The 17,227-nt window shown below is 46.0% G+C and overlaps 1 protein-coding gene and 1 non-coding gene across 2 annotated transcripts; both read right to left on the bottom strand.

Moving 5' to 3' along the window:
- Positions 1-58: 58 nt before the first annotated feature.
- Positions 59-2,782, bottom strand: DYNLL1 (dynein light chain LC8-type 1). The gene is made up of 3 exons (XM_009004780.5): positions 2,679-2,782; positions 2,341-2,478; positions 59-791 (listed from the first exon to the last, which is right to left on the bottom strand). Exons 2-3 carry the CDS (start codon positions 2,470-2,472, stop codon positions 654-656), a joined length of 270 nt encoding a protein of 89 aa, XP_009003028.1. The 5' UTR covers positions 2,473-2,478; positions 2,679-2,782; the 3' UTR covers positions 59-653.
- An 11,121-nt stretch (positions 2,783-13,903) lies between these two features.
- LOC118144546 (U5 spliceosomal RNA) lies at positions 13,904-14,019 on the bottom strand. The gene has a single exon (XR_004729315.1). It is a non-coding gene; the product is annotated as a U5 spliceosomal RNA (small nuclear RNA).
- Positions 14,020-17,227: the final 3,208 nt, after the last annotated feature.

Below are 17,227 nucleotides of genomic sequence, written 5' to 3'. Positions count from 1 at the left end.
GATCAAGTGACCATCTTCAACACAATGTTATTTGAAAAAATTGTAATTCACACACATACACATCTGCAACATTTATTTTTTAAAGGAATGGATTTTGAGAGAAAACAACGTGGCGCAAAAATATGGAATAGAAAATAAATACAAATGTAGGCTATTTTGCTAATTGTTTTATAACCACAACAAACTAGTACAGAGAATGCCCTGTACAAAACACAAAGTTTCAAACATCAAGGTGTTCCCTTAGCAAGGCTGAAAATTTCAGTCTCTGGTATTTGGAATTTAGGCTGCAGTCCTTGTTTTTGGATGGATCACTGGGTGTGTGGCACAACAGTCCATGCTTTTTTTTTTTTTTAATGAGATGGAGTCTCACTCTGTTGCCCAGGTTGGAGTACAATGGCCTGATCTCAGCTCAATGCAACCTCCACCTCCCAGGTTCAAGTGATTCTCCTGCCTCAGCCTCCCGAGTAGCTGGGATTACAGGTGTGCACCACCACACCCGGCTAATTTTTGTATTTTTAGTAGAGATGGGGTTTCACCATGTTGGCCAGGCTGGTCTTGAACTCCTGACCTCAGGTGATCCGCCCACCTTGGCCTCCCAAAGTGCTGGGATTACAGGCATGAGCCACCACGCCCGGCCTTTTCAGTCCATGCCTTTAACCAGATTTGAACAGAAGAATGGCCACTTGGCCCAGGTAGAAGTAGATGAAGTGTTTGGTTTCATGTGTCACGTAACTACCGAAGTTCCTCCCCACGATGCAATGCCAGGTAGGATTGTACTTCTTATCAAATTCCTGGGGGGGGGGAAAAAAAGTAGAATTTTAATTACCAGAGGTGTTTGCCTCCCAGATAAGCCAGAGCCTGTAGGGGCAGAAAGGAAGAACGTTAGCATCTGCAAATTCTTCTAATGAAAGAATGTTCCCCAGCTCCAAGTCGCCTACATAGTGCATTAATACAAACATACTTGCAGTCTGAGCTAAGATGGGAATGGAGGCTGAGGAGGTCAAAGGAAGAAATGTCAGCCTTAAAGACAAGATGCTTTGTTATTCCGGTTAATTACACCTTCATACCTTCTATAGTATTCTTACTCATTGACAGAAGGTGACATCAACAGGTGTAGTTTATCACGTTCGTGTAAAGAACTAAACTACCCTAACTGTATTTGCCATGCCCCCGCAATCCAAGAAAATGGTAAAAAAAAAAAAAAAAAAAAAATTAGCACTTCCAATTCCTCACCACAAAGATCTTAACTGCAGCCTGCAACACTCAAACAAGACTTCAGAAAGGATAAAACTTCAAATGGCATTGTATACCAAATGATTGCAGATCAAAATTAAATTTTCAGGGACACAATACTTAAGCACGCCACCGTTGCTATAAATAGAATCTGACAGTCAACTGGCTCAATTTTATCCTTAATTATTATCCAAACAGCCGTCCTCTCCACATGTATTCGGATGATGCTAACCTACTACCCTGTCCACTAGGTTAGCAAGTTGTAGGAACAACTCTTTACCATTTCCCCCACCCTAAGAGGTACTGGGAGTAGAATGCCTGTGGGGGCAGAGGGCGGCAAAAGTAATCTTTCTCTACAAAATTCTTACAAGTGTTTGCGGAGAGTCACACAAGATTTAGCTACTCTAACTGCACGCAGTGCGAAAACCTCTTTTAAAGCTATGAAGAGGAGTAACGCGCTTGCAAGCTAGACGCACGCACTGCTGCGTTTGTCAAAAAAAAAAAAAAAGGCATTTATTTCTGTTCCATCTAAAGTCTTTCATCTTTCCATTCTCGACTGGAACCCTCCCACGGCTTAGGCTGCCAGCTTTCTTCCCTTCCAGCAAACATTGCTAGAGAAGTTGGCAGTCCTGCCAGCGCTTTCTACAGACTGCCATTTACCAAGCCCCCACCCCAGTCCCCAGCCCCGCCACCACCCACTTTCCCTCAACTGCCGACTAACTCCCCACTGGAAGGCTGGCAAGATCTCCTCCCGGCCCGGCTGGAAACTCCCACGCAGCTCCCCCCTCCGGAACACCCAGATGGATCCTCAGCGCAGGAACCACACAGAAGGGGGAACCGCTGCTCCCTGATCTTAGATACCGTTGCTAGGTGGCGCTTTCCCCCCGCCGAGCTGGGTAATTAAAAAAAAAAAAAAACTTCGGACGCCGAGGGTCTGGTCTTCTCCAGAGGAGCGCAAAATGCATCCGCGTCCTTTCTGGAAGCTTCTACGCCCCGAGACGCCCGGGGTGCTCCCGGGACCTGTCAGGCGCCCTAGGAACGCAGGATCGGGGAAGGGGAAGGAACCCCCTGCTCCCAGCTGCGCCTCAGCCCCGCGCCCGTCCTCACCTTCTTGATATGAGCCGCAATGTCCTTCTCTATGTTGTATTTCTCCAGCGCCTGAGTAGCGCACTCCACCGAGTCCTGTTGCATCTCTTCCGACATGTCCGCATTTTTGATCACGGCCTTTCGGTCGCACATGGTTACCTAGTGGGCAAGGCCCAGGGTGGAGGAGTTGGGCCGCGCCCCCCAGGCACTAGATGCACACCCCCTCCCCCGGCCCGCGCCACCACGGGACGACGCCCCCCACCCCACTTCTCAGGAAGCTCGGGCTACGCGGCGGGTTAAGTCCGGAGAGGGTGAAATGAGGCAGCGAGGACACCCCCCCAGCCCCCAGAGTTTCTCACCGTGGAGAAGGGGGCTGGCTGACAGCAACAGTCTCCTGGAGGAGGTGCTAGCACTGCTCAGTCAAAGATTGAGCTGCTGTCGCTACCGAAGCCGTGGCGCATCTAAGCCGCCCCACGCCAGTCGCCGCCGCCTAGTGCTCAGGCCCCGCCCTGCTCCCGCCGACCCCGCCCCTCACCGCGCGTCCCTATTGGCTTGACGGCGTCCACGGCATTCTTCCATTGGTCCATGGACTCCATGGTTCCCTCAGGATCTTTCTCCTGCATTTTGTTGCAGACCACAATGCACCTCTCACGGCGTCGGTTGCCCAGGCAATAGGCCCCACGCTGCGAGGCCCACACACCCAGAAGGTGGAGCCCCGGCTCGGTTGCGAGGACCACCCAGCTGTCTGGAGAGGTAGGAAGGCAGCTTCTGCCGGGGCCAAGGGAAGTGATCCCAGATTCACGGAGGTTGTCCTAGGGTGTGCTCTCGAACGAAAGTCTCTAGAAATTGGTGGCTACCACTGCCCCACCCCTCCACGTCAGGTCTCAGGATCTCCCACTCTGGGTCCGCAAGATTATGACAAAGGTGGCCTCTCCCTTTACGGAAAGGGTATCGTTGAAGCACGGCCGGCTTCGTGGGCAAACCAGCAGGGCAGTCGTACAGTAGGGGCCTTTATGCTTTCATTTTGCATTGGGCTCCATTTGTAGTCGGTCCCGCTCTGAAATATTTGGGAGAGAACATCCTCAGGATTGAGTGAGGGCTTCAAGGAGGGAGGATGTTTCCTTAAGAATTGAGAGATTATCCTCAAGAGTGGGGTCTCAGCCAAGCAATGCAGAAATCCTTTAAGGGGGTGGGGATGAGAATCCGGGTGGATTTGGGAGTGTTGAGCCTGGGGTTTTTGTCCAGCGTGAGGCTTGTTGCTCAGGTAAGGCAGAGATTCTTGGTTGGGTTTTATCTCAGATGAGGAGGTATTCTAACGGATGAAAAAGCGACCATTAAAGAGATGATGTCCCCTCTAGTTTAGGGAGGAGACACGAATTGGTTAAAAAAGCAAGATCGTGGGGGAGTTGAGGGACAAGTCAGATCTGTATTTAAATCCTAGCACTGTCATTTACTACCTATTTGAACGTCGTCTTCATTTAATTAAAGGGGGACTAAGTGTAAAAGGAAACCACTTCATGTGCATGTTAGGAGTGTTAAACATTTGAAGTTCTCAGCACAATGTGTGGCACATAATAAATGATCAATGAATCTTATCAATAATTAATAATCGTTAGTTTATAGAACTATCCCAAAGGCCACAGCAAGGTTTTGAACAACCAACTCTGAAATGCATAATTATTTTTGAACTTGCATAAATAAGTTATCAGGTTAATCATGTAACTGGAAGCTTCCTATTTACATTTCTGCATTTTCCTCTTGGCCCCCTACACTCATTGCCCCTTTAAACAATTTGTGGCTGGAATGGTGGCTCACATCTGTAATCTAAGCACTTTGGGAAGTTGAGTCGAGGGGATGGCTTGAGCTCAGGAGTTGGAGACCAGCCTGGGCAACATGGCTAAACCCCATCTCAAAAAATAAAAATAAAACAGTTTGAGCAGAGGTACACAACTCCAGAAAAAAAAGATGGGAATAGGCCAGGCACGGTGGCTCACACCTGTAACCCCAGCACTTTAGGAGGCCGAGGTGGGCATATCTTGAGGTGAGGAGTTCAAGACCAGCCTGGCCAGCATGGTGAAACCCCGTGTCTACTAAAAATACAAAAAATTAGCTGGGCATTATGGTGCATGGCTGTAATCTCAGCTACTCAGGAGGCTGAGGCAGGAGAACTGCTTAAACCCAGGAGGTGGAGGTTCCAAGATCGTGCCAGTGCACTCCAGCCTGGGTGACAGAGTGAGGCTCTGTCTCAAAAAAAAAAAAAAGAAAAGAAAAAGATGGGAATAATTAGAACCTCTTCAGGTTCAACATATGCATATGAATTAAGTCAACAGCTTTTTCCAGTTCCATATTTCTAATGGTGAGATTTGGGGTTTTAAGAGTTATAATATTCCTATATAGTATCTCTCTTGAGAAAGAAGTAGGGTAATGACAAGTAAGGACCCTAGAAATGCAGATGACACTAAAGTAGGGTAATGACAAGTAAGGACCCTAGAAATGCAGATGACACTAAAGTAAAGCCACGGTGACTCCACTAAGTAGAAACCCCAAAGAAATTTCCTGAATCAACCTCGTGTTTTTTTTTTTCCATGTCTATACTACCTCTACTATTATTTATTTAATTTTTACTATAATAATATTATCATTGGCCAGGCGTGGTGGCTCATGCCTATAATCCCAGCACTTTGGGAGGCCAAGGCAGGCAGATCAGGAGGCCAGGAGATTAAGACCATTCTGGCTGACACAGTGAAACCTCATCTCTACTAAAAATACAGAAAATTAGAGGCCGGGCACAGCGGCTTATGGCTGTAATCGCAGCACTTTATGAGGCTAAGGCAGGTGGGTCATCAGGTCAGGAGTTCGAGACCCCAGCCTGGCCAGCATGGTGAAACCCTGTCTCTACTAAAGATACAAAAAATTAGCAGGGCATGGTGGTGCGCCCCTGTAATCCCAGCTACTCGGGAGGCTGAGGCAGGAGAATTGCTTGAACCCAGGAGGCGGAGGTTGCAGTGAGCCGAAATCGTGCCATTGCACTCCAGCCTGGGCAACAGGGCGAGACTGTCTCAAAAAAAAAAACAAAAAAAAAAACAAAAAACCTATCATTATATATAGGATACCTCTATATATATAGGATACTATTGTATCTAATATAGGATTCCTCTCTCTAGGATACCATTATATATAATAGTGTAATTGTTCATTAACAATACATTATAGAATATATTGTTTAATATTTTTCTTTGAACTCCCTTTATTTATTTATTGTATTTTTAGTAGAGACAGGGTTTCTCCATGTTGGTCAGGCTGGTCTTGAACTCCTGACCTCAGGTAATCCACCTGCTTTGGCCTCCCAAAGTTCTGGGAATACAGGCGTGAGCCACCGTGCCCAGCTATTTTTTAAATAAGTATACTTTTTATTTTATTTTTTTGAGTTGGAGTCTTGCTCTGTCACCCAGATTGGAGTACAGTGGCATGTTCCAGGTTCAAGCAACTCTCCTGCCTTGGCCTACTGAGTAGCTGGGATACAGGCTCATAACACCATGCCCAGCTAATTTTTCTATTTCTGTAGAGATGGGATCTCACCATGTTGGCCAGTCTAGTCTTGAACTCCTGATCCACCTGCCTTGGCCTCCCAAAGTTCTTGTATTACAGGTGTGAGCCATTGCTACCGGTCTAATAAGTATGCTTTTAAAAAATAATTTATATCATTACCATAAATGGAAAGCCAGTCTCATTTGCCGTAAATAGAAGGTAACTATAAAATATAAATATTAGAGTATAAAACATTGGTCTTTGCATTGTTAAACTGATCTCGGACACTACTAGTGATCTGTGTCCTGCACTTGGAAAATGCTGCCCTAAAGGAGGGTTCTTTAGGTGTCCACGGCTGGATTTCAAAAGTTTCACAAGCCCTCTGCAATCGTGCACAAAAATATATGTGGTGCTTACAGGCATTTTTCCAAAGAGAGGATCCTTAGCGTCCATCAAATTCACAAAGGGATTCAGAACCTAAGGCGGATTAAAAAAAAAAAAACTGTTCTAGAATAACCCAAACTCCTAGAATGAATGTGAGATTCCTTCCCCCTGAAGTGGCTCATATGGGGTTCTGTAGCATCACACATTTTGGCAACTTACACTATCTACTCCTGCCTGGTAAACTTAAAAATCCTTCTAAGCCTGAAAACCTGCATTTCTCATTCTTGCCACGGGAAATTATAACTAGGGCTTGTTAATGTTTCTAAGAGCACAGACTTTGGAATCAACCTAAGCTATGAGCTCCTTCAAATTAATTAACCTCTCCAAGGTACAGTTTCCTGATTTTCATTTTTTATTTTTACTTTATTTTATTTATTTATTTTTGAGATGGAATCTCACTCTGTTACCCAGGCTGGAGTGCAGTGGTGTGATCTTGGCTCACCGCAACCTCTGCCTCTCGGGTTCAAAGCATTCTCCTGCCTCAGCCTCCCGAGTAGCAGGATTACAGGCACACACCACCATGCCTGGCTAATTTTCGTATTTTTAGTAGAGACAGGGTTTCACCATGTTGGCCAGGCTGGCCTCAAACTCCAGACCTCAGGTGATCCACCCACCTCTTGAGTTCCTGATTTTTTTTTTTTTTTTTTTAAATAAATAAAGATGGGGTTTCACCATGTTGGTCAGGCTGGTCTTGAACTCCCAACCTCAGGTGATCCGCCCGCCTTGGCCTCCAAAGTGCTTGGATTACAGGTGTGAGCCACCACGACTGGCCTAGTTCCTGATTTTTAAATGGAGATCACATCTTCATTATAGGTTGGTGGTAGGATTATATTAAATAATGCATCTGAAGACCTAGCCATGGTATAATGAATGGTAGCTATTGTCACTATATATTGAGACCCTACCATGTGCCAGACATTTTGGACACATTATCTCATTGGCTTCTCATAACAATTCTACAAGGTAAGAACTGTTCATTTCTTTATTACACAGATGAAGAAAAATGAAGTTCAAAGAGATAAAGTCCCTTGCCTAAAGTCACAGTTATAGGAAGTGACAGAGCTGGGATTTGAATCTTGATCTGTCTGACTCCACAGTCCCACATGGTAGATGGAACCTCTGAGCTATACCCTAAACAAAGGGATCTGATGCCTCAGAACAGAGTGACGTGCCTGGAGACGCTAAGCATCCTCGGCCCCCAGCAGGAGCTCCCTAAATATATGTTAGATAGGTAGATGGATGGATAGATAGATGGTTGGATGGATGGATGGAAGAAAGGATGTATAGTTCAGACTAATTCAGCATTGATTCCTCAACAACAAATACCTCAAACTTGACCCTAGATTGGTCCTTGACTGTCGTGATCTTCCTTGGACAGAATCATCTTTCAACTCCAGTCATCAGACTTTCCAAGGGCCCTCAGAAAGCCCTTCAGAGTTGTTATTCACAGGCAGACTGAGGGATCCCTTGCAGGGCCTGGAGCTCTCCTCACCTCATCCACAAATAGGACAGTGGCCTGTGCCTCAGGGCTACCCCAGGATCATTCTGTTCCCAGCCCAGTCCAGCAATCACTTGTCTAGCTTTCTGAGACCTTGAGTACTTTCTTGGACCATGAGTCCTGTGACCATCCTAGCAGCTCTAACCCTCCCTTATCTGAAAGGAAGTGTGAGGTGACCTTGCAGGCCCCAGAGTTGATTGAAGACCCCCGTCCAGAAAGGAGGCACCCTGTAGGAGGGCATGCAAGGCCTAGGTCTGAATCTGGAAGCTTCCGCCCCATGGAGAAGGGCTGGCATCAGCCTGAGGCTGGCAGGGGAGCTAAGCTTTGGAGCCAAGGACTGTACTGCAGTGCAGGGAGAGTGAAGCCAGACAGGCTCAGACAACTCAGGGAAGGGAAACCTCCCTTCTGGCTAATAGCCAAACATCTCCCAAGTGGACTGACCCTCCTGTCCACGGGGGCAGCAGATAAAAGGCACATCCGGAGAGGACTAACAGGTCACCTCAGCTCCCAGTCAGTGGGCAGAGCAATCCAGAACAGACATTAAAGGAACAGACTTTGAGGTTAGGCACCTTGGGTGTACATCTGTCCCTACTAAGGCATGTGACATCAGGCAAGTGAGTCCACCTTACTGAGCCTCAGGTTCCTCATCTGTAAAATGGGGATTGTAAGAGTCCTTGTTTCTCAGGGACAGTGTGCAGATTAAGTGGGATGGTACACATAGAGAATGTAGTTCAGTACTGGGCACATGGCAAAGATGATGCTAGCTACCACTTATCATTAGTGTTCCTATAGACGAGAACTTCTCAACCTTGGCTCTATTCACCTTTTGGGCCAGAAAGTTTTTTTGTTGGGAGCTGTCCTATGCATTTGAGGATGTTTGACAGCACCCCTGGCCTCTACCCACTAGATGCCAGTCACACTACACCCCCAGTTTCAACAACCACAAATGTCTGCAGATGGTGCCGAATGTCTTCTGGAGGGTGAAATCACTCTCCAGCAGTTGAAAACCACCACTCTAAACAGTCTGGACTGAGTTTGAATGTCACACATCCCAAGCTCACAGCTCCATGTAAAGGCTACAAGTAAGGCAGGCCTTCTTACAGATGAAGGATAGGAAAGAGCAACAGTTACAGATCAAGCTGGCTAGCTCCCCTGTAGACTAAAAGGCAGGATCTGTAGTCAGCTCTAAGAGCTGACAAGGCCTCTGTGACCCAATAGATGACCTCAGTGTCACTCTATAATTATATGCAAAGTGGTCTTGAGTTAACTCTCAATTATTCTAGGGCTGTAAGCAAGAGAATACGTAGTTGGTATCTGAGTTCTGGCACCTGGATTCTGATTCACTGGGAGAAAATCTGACTCTCCAAAACTCTTTTAGAGTTCATTTAGCCCTTCATTTATGACTATGGGGAGATTTCTGAGCGAGAATTAGTTGTCAGGCCCTTTTCTAGGTGCTGGGGATGCACAAGAGAACAAAATAGGCAAAGGTTCTCTCTAGCTCTCTCCTGAAAAAGAAGAAAAAAAATAGGCAAAGGTTCTTCTTCATGGAACTTCTAATAGGAGAAAAAAGATAAAAACAAGCAAAAATAGGCCGGGTGCGGTGGCTCACGCCTGTAATCCCAGCACCTTGGGAGCCTGAGGCTGGTGGATCACAAGGTCAAGAGATCAAGACCATCCTGGTCAACATGGTGAAACCCCGTCTCTACTAATAATACAAAAATTAGCTGGGCATGGTGGTGCATGCCTGTAGTCCCAGCTACTCGGGAGGCTGGGGCAGGAGAATTGCTTGAACCCAGGAGGCGGAGGTTGTGGTGAGCCGAGATCGTGCCACTGCACTCCAGCCTGGGTAACAAGAGCGAAACTCCGTCTCAAAAAAAAAAAAAAAGAAAAGCAAAAATACTTAGAGCCTGATAAAGGCAATGGATAAAAATAAAGTAGAATAGGCCAGGAATGGTGGCTCACACCTGCAATCCTAGCATTTTGGGAAGCCAAGATGGGTGGATTGCATGAGCTCAGGAGTTTGAGACCAGCCCAGGCAACACAGTAAAACCCTATCTCTACTAAAATATACAAAATTAGCCGGGTGTGGCAGCATGCACCTATAGTCTCAGCTACTTGAGAGGCTGAGGCAGGAGAATTGCTTGAATCTGGGAGGTTGTGGTGAGCTGAGATCGTGCCACTGCACTTCTTCATCCTGGGCAACAGAGTGAGGCTGTCTCAAAAAAAAAAAGGTAGAATAAGAGAACCAAGCATGACTGGGTGAGGGGTCTTGTGTTTGCTTTTCTTTCTTTCTTTTTTTTTTTTTTTTTAAAAAAAAGAGTTTTACTCTTGTTGCCCAGGTGCTGGAGTGCAATGGCACAATCTTGGCCTCCTGGGTTCATGTGATTCTACTGACTCAGCCTCCCGAGTAGCTGGGATTACAGGCATGTGCACCATGCCCAGCTAATTTTTTGTATTTTTAGTAGAGACAGGGTTTCTCCATGTTGGTCAGGCTGGTCTTGAACTCCCGACCTCAGGTGATCCGCCCACCTCAGCCTCCCAAAGTGCTGGGATTACAAGCATGAGCCACCACATCTGGCCTGAGGGGTCTTGTTTTAAAGAGTTTTCTAGGAAGACCTCTCTGAGAAGGGACCGTTTGAGCCAAGACTTGAAGACCTGGCTCCCGCATGGAGGATGGAATGTGGAGAAGCTGATGGGAACAATAAGAGAGGTAGGAGCAGTTAGAGGCTATTGCAACAGTCCAGGTAAGAAGGAATGATGGCTTGGACAGGAGGTGGCGGCAGAAATGAGGCAGACATGGCCAGATTCCAGATGTAATCTGAAGGTAGAGTTGAGATTTGCTGAGGAATTGGATGCAGACTAGGAGGAAGCCAGGGGCAGTCAAGGATGACTCCGGACTTATGAGGTGAACAATGAGAAGAATAGATTGAGATGGGGGAGTCTGGCAGAGGAAACAAAAAGTTCGGTTTTGGCCATGTGAAGTTTGAGATGCCTATTAGATATCCAAGTGGAGATGTCAAATATGCAGTTGGATATATGAGTTCTGGGAAGAGGTCCAGTCTTGAGCTATAATTTGGAGAGTCATCAGCTTATAGATGACATTTAAAGCCATGGGACTGGATGAGATCACCACTGAGGGCAGAGTACGTGTATATGGAAGTAATGCTTATTCAGCTAGTAACATTCTCTGAGCATTTACCATGGGCCAGGCCCTGCGCAAGGTGCTAGGTAGAGAGATGGACTTCCCTTGGCACCTGCCCAAAAGAAACTCTATTACTTACTTAATTTTTCCTGCCTAAGTGCTTTGGCCATGTAGAGGATGAGCCTTGAATTCCTACCCTGCCTCTTAGTCACGTATTCATTTATTCTTTTTTCTTTTTTTGAGATGGAGTTTCGCTTTTGTCACCCTGGCTGAAGTGCAATGGCACAATCTTGGCTCACCTCAACCTCCACCTCCTGGGTTCAAATGATTCTCCTGCCTCAGCCTCTCAAGTAGCTGGGACTACAGGCACGCACCACCATGCCCGGCTAATTTTTTGTGTTTTAGTAGAGACGGGGTTTCACCATGTTGTCCAGGATGGTTTTGATCTCCTGACTTCATGATCCATCCGCCTTGGCCTTCAAAAGTGCTGGGATTACAGGCAAGAGTCACTGTGTCTGGCCAATTTTTTAATTGTTACTAGAGATACGGTTTCTCCGTGTTGGTCAAGCTGGTCTCAAACTCCTGACCCCAGGAGATCCACCCATCTTGGCCTCCCAAAGTGCTGGGATTACAGGTGTGAGCCACAGCCCTGGCCTCATTTTTTTCAACAGACATTTGTTGAGCACCTGTTTGATACAAGGCCCCCATCTAGGCACGAGGGACATGAAAGGAAGCCAGTCAGACACAGTTTCTATCCGCTTGGAATTTACATTTTATGTGTGGAGGCAGACATTGAACTGGATACACACACAGGATGTAACAAATGCAGTGGAAGAAAAAGATAGGCTGGTGTGAGAGCTGTTAATGGGGGTTCTGCTCTAGCCTGGGTGGCAAGGAAGGCTTTTCCAGGAGTCACATTAGAAGAACAATCTATCCAAGCAGGGAACTGGGCTGGGGGAAGTGCAGGGAGCTTTTTAGGTGGAAGGAACAGCATGTTCTAAGGCCTGAAGCTGGAAGGAGGCTAACTTGGCTCCAGAGAAGCTGTTGGGGGAGTGTGGGAGAGACAAGGCAAGGAAAGTAATAGGGATGGGCAGCAGCCAGACCTTTGCAGTCTTGTGAGCCTGCTTAAGACACGTGGACTAAATTCTGTGGCCACTAGTAGCTCTGAAAGGTAGTGGGTAGGGATTCATATGATCAGAGGGCCACTGAGGTGGGTGCGTTAGTGGAGCAGCCAGGACACCAGTGAGGAAGTTATTGATTGTTGCCTCTTTGCTTTAGTCTCTTGGTTTCGGCTAAGGCAGGAGGATGGCTTACTCAGGAGTTGGAGACCAGCCCGGGCAATATAGCAAGACCCCATCTCTACAAAAAATTAAAATAAAAAATTAGCTAGTATAGTGGGATATGCCTGTACTTCCAGCAACTCAGGAGGCTGAGGCGGAAAGATCACTTGAGCCCAGGAGTTCAAGCATACAGTGAGCTATGATTGCATCACTGCACTTCACCCTGGGCGAGCAAGACCCTGTCTCAAAAACAAAAACGGAAACATCTGTTTGCAAAGCTCTTGTTCTCTCAGGTGACAAAGAGGGGGATGCAAAAAAGCTGTTGTTCTTTCTCAGTAAGAGCAGAACCCTTGGTACCCCAAACTTATCATCTGGGGATCACAAAGCCAGAGCTTAAGGCTGTACATAAAAATTTGTTTAGTATACAAGCCACTTCCCCCAAGAAGCTCCAAAGGTATTATTTCATTAGCAGGGGTGCCAGGTGGTTTTGGCCAGAGCCTTTGCAACTCTTTTCTCTGTGACCATATTCCATTTCAGCTCATATAAATCAGCCTACCTGAATTTATGGGTCCTTTACTGCCAAGCTATAAAGTAAAATAATGTAATTAGTGCAGCCAACTGCAGCTGTTCTCAAACTCAGTGTCACGGCCATTACATGTGAAATATTTATAGGGGTTTTAATCAGTTTTCTTTCCTGACACCCATTTTTTATTAAAAATTATAAAAATAATAAATGCACCTGGTAGAAGATACAGAAGAACACAAGGAATAAATTATGTTAACTGTACAGAGATAACCATTGTCAATATTTTGTTCTAAATACATCTAGTCTTTTATTTTTTTAAAGATGGGGTTTCACCATGTTGGTCAGGCTGGTCTTGAACTCCCAAACTCAAGTGATCCACCTGCCTTGGCCTCCAAAGTGCTTGGATTACAGGAGTGAGCCACCACGCCCGGCCTAGTCTTTTTCTACATATAAATACACATTCATATCACATGATACCTATCATACTTTATGTATCTTTTTTTTTTTGAGACAGAGTCTTGCTCTGTCAAATAGCCTGGAGTGCAGAGAGGCAATCATAGCTAACTACAGCCTCAACCTCCCAGGCTCAAGTGATCTGACTGCCTCTCCCAAGTAGCTGGGATCACAGGTGCACAGCACCACACCTGGCTAATTCTTTTGACATTTAGTGAAGGGATGAGGTATCACTATGTTGCCCAGGCTGGTCTCAAACTCCTGGGCTCAAGCAATCCTCCTGCCTTAGCCTCCCAAAGTGCTGGTATTATAGGCATGAGCCACCGAACCTGACCAGTGTATCATTTTTGTTACCTGCTTTTTGTAATCCCAGCTACCTTGGGAGGCTGAAGTGGGTGGATCATCTGAGGTCAGGAGTTCGAGACCAGCCTGACCAACTTGGAGAAACCTCGTCTCTATTAAAAATACAAAAAAATAGCAGGGTGTGGTGGTACATGCCTGTAATCCCAGCTACTCAGGAGGCTGAGGCAGAATGGCTTGAACCCAGGAAACAGAGGTTGCAGTGAGCTGAGATCGTACCACTGCACCCCAGCCTGGGTGACAGAGTGAAACTCTGTAGCCAAAATAAATAAATTGATTAATAAAAGCTTTCTACAACATAACTTTATTTATGGGTTTTTTTTGGTGGTTGTTTTTCTTTTCTTTTTTTAATCAGCCCTGCAGAAACAGGGCCTCAAAAAATTGGATTAAGTCTCAGAATTGTTTCTCTCCATGGAAATCTTTAGTAAAAGGCGAAAGATTTATACAATTTGAAGAGAAACCAGAGTATTTTTGTTTTGTTTTTTGAGACAGAGTCTCAGTCTGTTACCCAGGCTAGAGTACAGGGGCGCTGTCTTGGCTTACTGCAACCTCCACCTCCCGGGTTCAAGTGATTCTCCTCTCTCAGCCTCCCGAGTAGCTGGGATTACAGCACATGCCACCATGCCTGGCTAATTTTCGTATTTTTAGTAGAGACGGGGTTTCACTATCTTTGCCAGGCTGGTGTTGAACTCCTGACCTTGTGATCTGCCTGCCTCAGCCTCCCAAAGTACTGGGATTATAGGTGTGAGCCACCACACCCGGCCTATTTACATTTTTTTAATGATGGGGTCCCACTCTGTCACCCAGGCTGGAGTGCAGTGGTGCAATCCTAGCTCACTGCAGCCCAAAACTTCTGGGCTCAAGCAGTCGTCCTGCTTTAGCCTCCTAAAGTGCTGGGATTACAAGCATGAGCTACTGGACTCAGCCCAATTTTAATAGCTTCTTAATAGTCCATGCATAACTTTTTGAAACAATCCCTTATTGATGGACACCTAGGTTGTTTCCAGTTTTTCTTTTTTTATTTTTATTTTTTGAGACGTGGTCTCACTCTGTCATCCAGGATGGCGTGTAGTGGCTTGATCTCCATTCACTGCAACCTCCACCTCCCGGGTTCAAGTGATTCTTCTGCCTCAGCCTCCTGAGTAGCTGGGATTACAGGTGTGCGCCACCATGCCCAGCTAATTTTTTATTTTTAGTAGAGACAGGATTTCTCCAGGTTGGTCAGGCTGGTCTCAAACTCCCAACCTCAGGTGATCCTCCTGTCTTGGCCTCCAAAAGTGCTGGGATTACAAGTGTGAGCCACGATGTCTGGCCTCCTGTTTTTCAGTATTGTAACAGTGCTTTGTTCTGATGAGTATCTTTCAAAGATAAAAATAATCTTTTAAATTCTACTTTCAGAAGTAATAGGAACTCATTGTATAAAAGTGAAACACTGTAGAAATTTAGAATCTGAAAAAAGACAGTTCCTTTGTAAGATTTGTGATCTTACAACTCAAAGTTAATGTTAAAATTTGATTTTTTCCCCGCATATAACAGGCTTTTTTCCTTTTTACCAAAATGGGATGATTCTGAGTTTTCCCTGTCATGATATATAAATCTACTTTATTCTTTTCAAAAACTTCCATACGTTTCCACCACCTGTCCCCACCCGCCCACCCACATCTGTATACACACATTCTGCCTCCCTTGCCATTACCCTGTGTGAACCGTTCATGCTCCTATCTGAGGCCCTCTCCTCTCATTCCTATGATGGTCTCTTCTTCCTCTCCTGCATCATCGCTTTCCCCTGTCTCCTGGATTATTCACCAGCATGCAAACATGCTGTAATATTCTTTTAAAAATGCTTCCCTTGCCTATACATTCTCCTCTAGCAACCACCCCATACCCCATCTCGGCTTTCCTCCAAGCACCCACTGTACTCTCTGTCTCCGATCCCTTGCCTCCCCTCCCATTCTCTCTTTAATCGACTGCACCGAGACAGCTCACCAAGGTCACCGGTGACCACAATACTGCTAAACGCAGTGGCCAGTTCTCAGTGCTTTCATGGCCATACTTGTCACAGTTGCTCTCTTCCTCTGAGTCCTCCCTTGGCTTCCAGGACCCCACACTCTCTCAGCTTTCCTCCCGTCTCTCAGGCTCCTCTGTTTCACTTTTTCTCCCTGCTGTCTGAAGGAGGGAGTGACCCAGGCCTTCTCTGTTGGGCCACTCCTCTATTCACACTCCTTTGGGAGTCTCCATTTTCATGGCTTTAAATACCATCTCTGTGCTCATGACTCCCAAATTTATATTTTCACCCCAAACTTTGCCCCTGAATGCCCATCCCATATCTCTAAGTCCTACTTGAAATAGCTCTAGGATGTCTAACGGGCACCTGTCTCAAACCTAACACATCCACAATAGACCTGCTTTACTCCCAAACCTGCCTGCCTATCCTGCAGGCCTCCTCATCACTATAAATAGCCACTGCATTTTTCCAGGTGCTCAGGAGAAAGATCTAGAAGTTTTCCTTGACTTGTGTATATTCCTTATACCTCACATCTAATCCATCAACAAATTCTTTTTTTTTTTTTTAATTTACAGACGGGGTTTCACCGTGTTGGCCAGGCCCGTCTCGAACTCCTGACCTCATGATCCGCCCGTCTTGGCCTCCTAAAGTGCTGGGATTACAAGTGTGAGCCACCGCACCCGGCCAACAAATTCTTTAAGCCTAATCTTGAAAACATATCTCAGTACCTTCACTCTGCTGATCTTTTTTTTGTTTTTTCTTGCTGATCTTTTTTTTTGAAACAGAGTCTCGCTCTGTCATCCAGGCTGGAGTACAGTGGCACAATCTCAGCTCACTGCAACCTCGACCTCCCAGGTTCAAGCAATTCTCCTGCCTCAGCCTCCTGAATAGTTGGGATTACAGGCATGTATCACCACGCCCAGCTAATTTTTTAATTTTTAGTAAAGACAGGGTTTGCCATGTTAGCCAGGCTGGTCTCAAACTCCTGACCTCAAGTGATCCACCTGACTTAGCCTCCCAAAGTGCTAGGATTACAGGTGTGAGCCACCTCGCCTGGCCACTCTTCTGATTTTAGTTCAAGCTACTGTTGTTTTCCATATAGACAATTATAGTAGCATCCAATGGGTCTTTCTGTGTCCACCTTTGCTGGGCTACAGACAATTCTTCACCAAGTGACCATAATGAGCTTTTTAAAAATTCAGTCAAACAAAAGATAAATTTAAAAACTCAAGTAAGGTTGGGCATGGTGGCTCACGCCTGTAATCCCAGCACTTTGGGCGGCTGAGATGAGCAGATCACCTGAGGCTAGGAGTTGGAGACCAGCTGGCCAACATGGTGAAACCACGTCTCTACTGAAAATAGAAAAAAACGTTAGCCAGACATGGTGGCGGATGCCTGTAATCCCAGCTACTTGGGAGGCTGAGGCATGAGAATCGCTTGAATCCAGGAGGTAGAAGTTGCAGTGAGCAGCTTTAAGAAATGAGGCTTGCTCTATTTTCCAGGCCTAATACTGTAACTTTATAGTGAATCTTAAAGTTGGGTAATGTGAATATGTGAGTCCTCTATTTTTTTTTTCCAGAATTTTTTGGCTAATCTAGTACCTTTGCCTTTCTCTGTTGCCTAGGCTGGAGTGCACTGGCTACTCACAGGCATGAGCGTGGTGTATGATAGC

Source organism: Callithrix jacchus, chromosome 9 (assembly GCF_049354715.1).
Source record: "Callithrix jacchus isolate 240 chromosome 9, calJac240_pri, whole genome shotgun sequence".
Classification (NCBI taxonomy): domain Eukaryota; kingdom Metazoa; phylum Chordata; class Mammalia; order Primates; family Cebidae; genus Callithrix; species Callithrix jacchus.
Note: the sequence above shows the minus strand (reverse complement) of the source record. Positions and strands in the feature narration are given on the sequence as shown.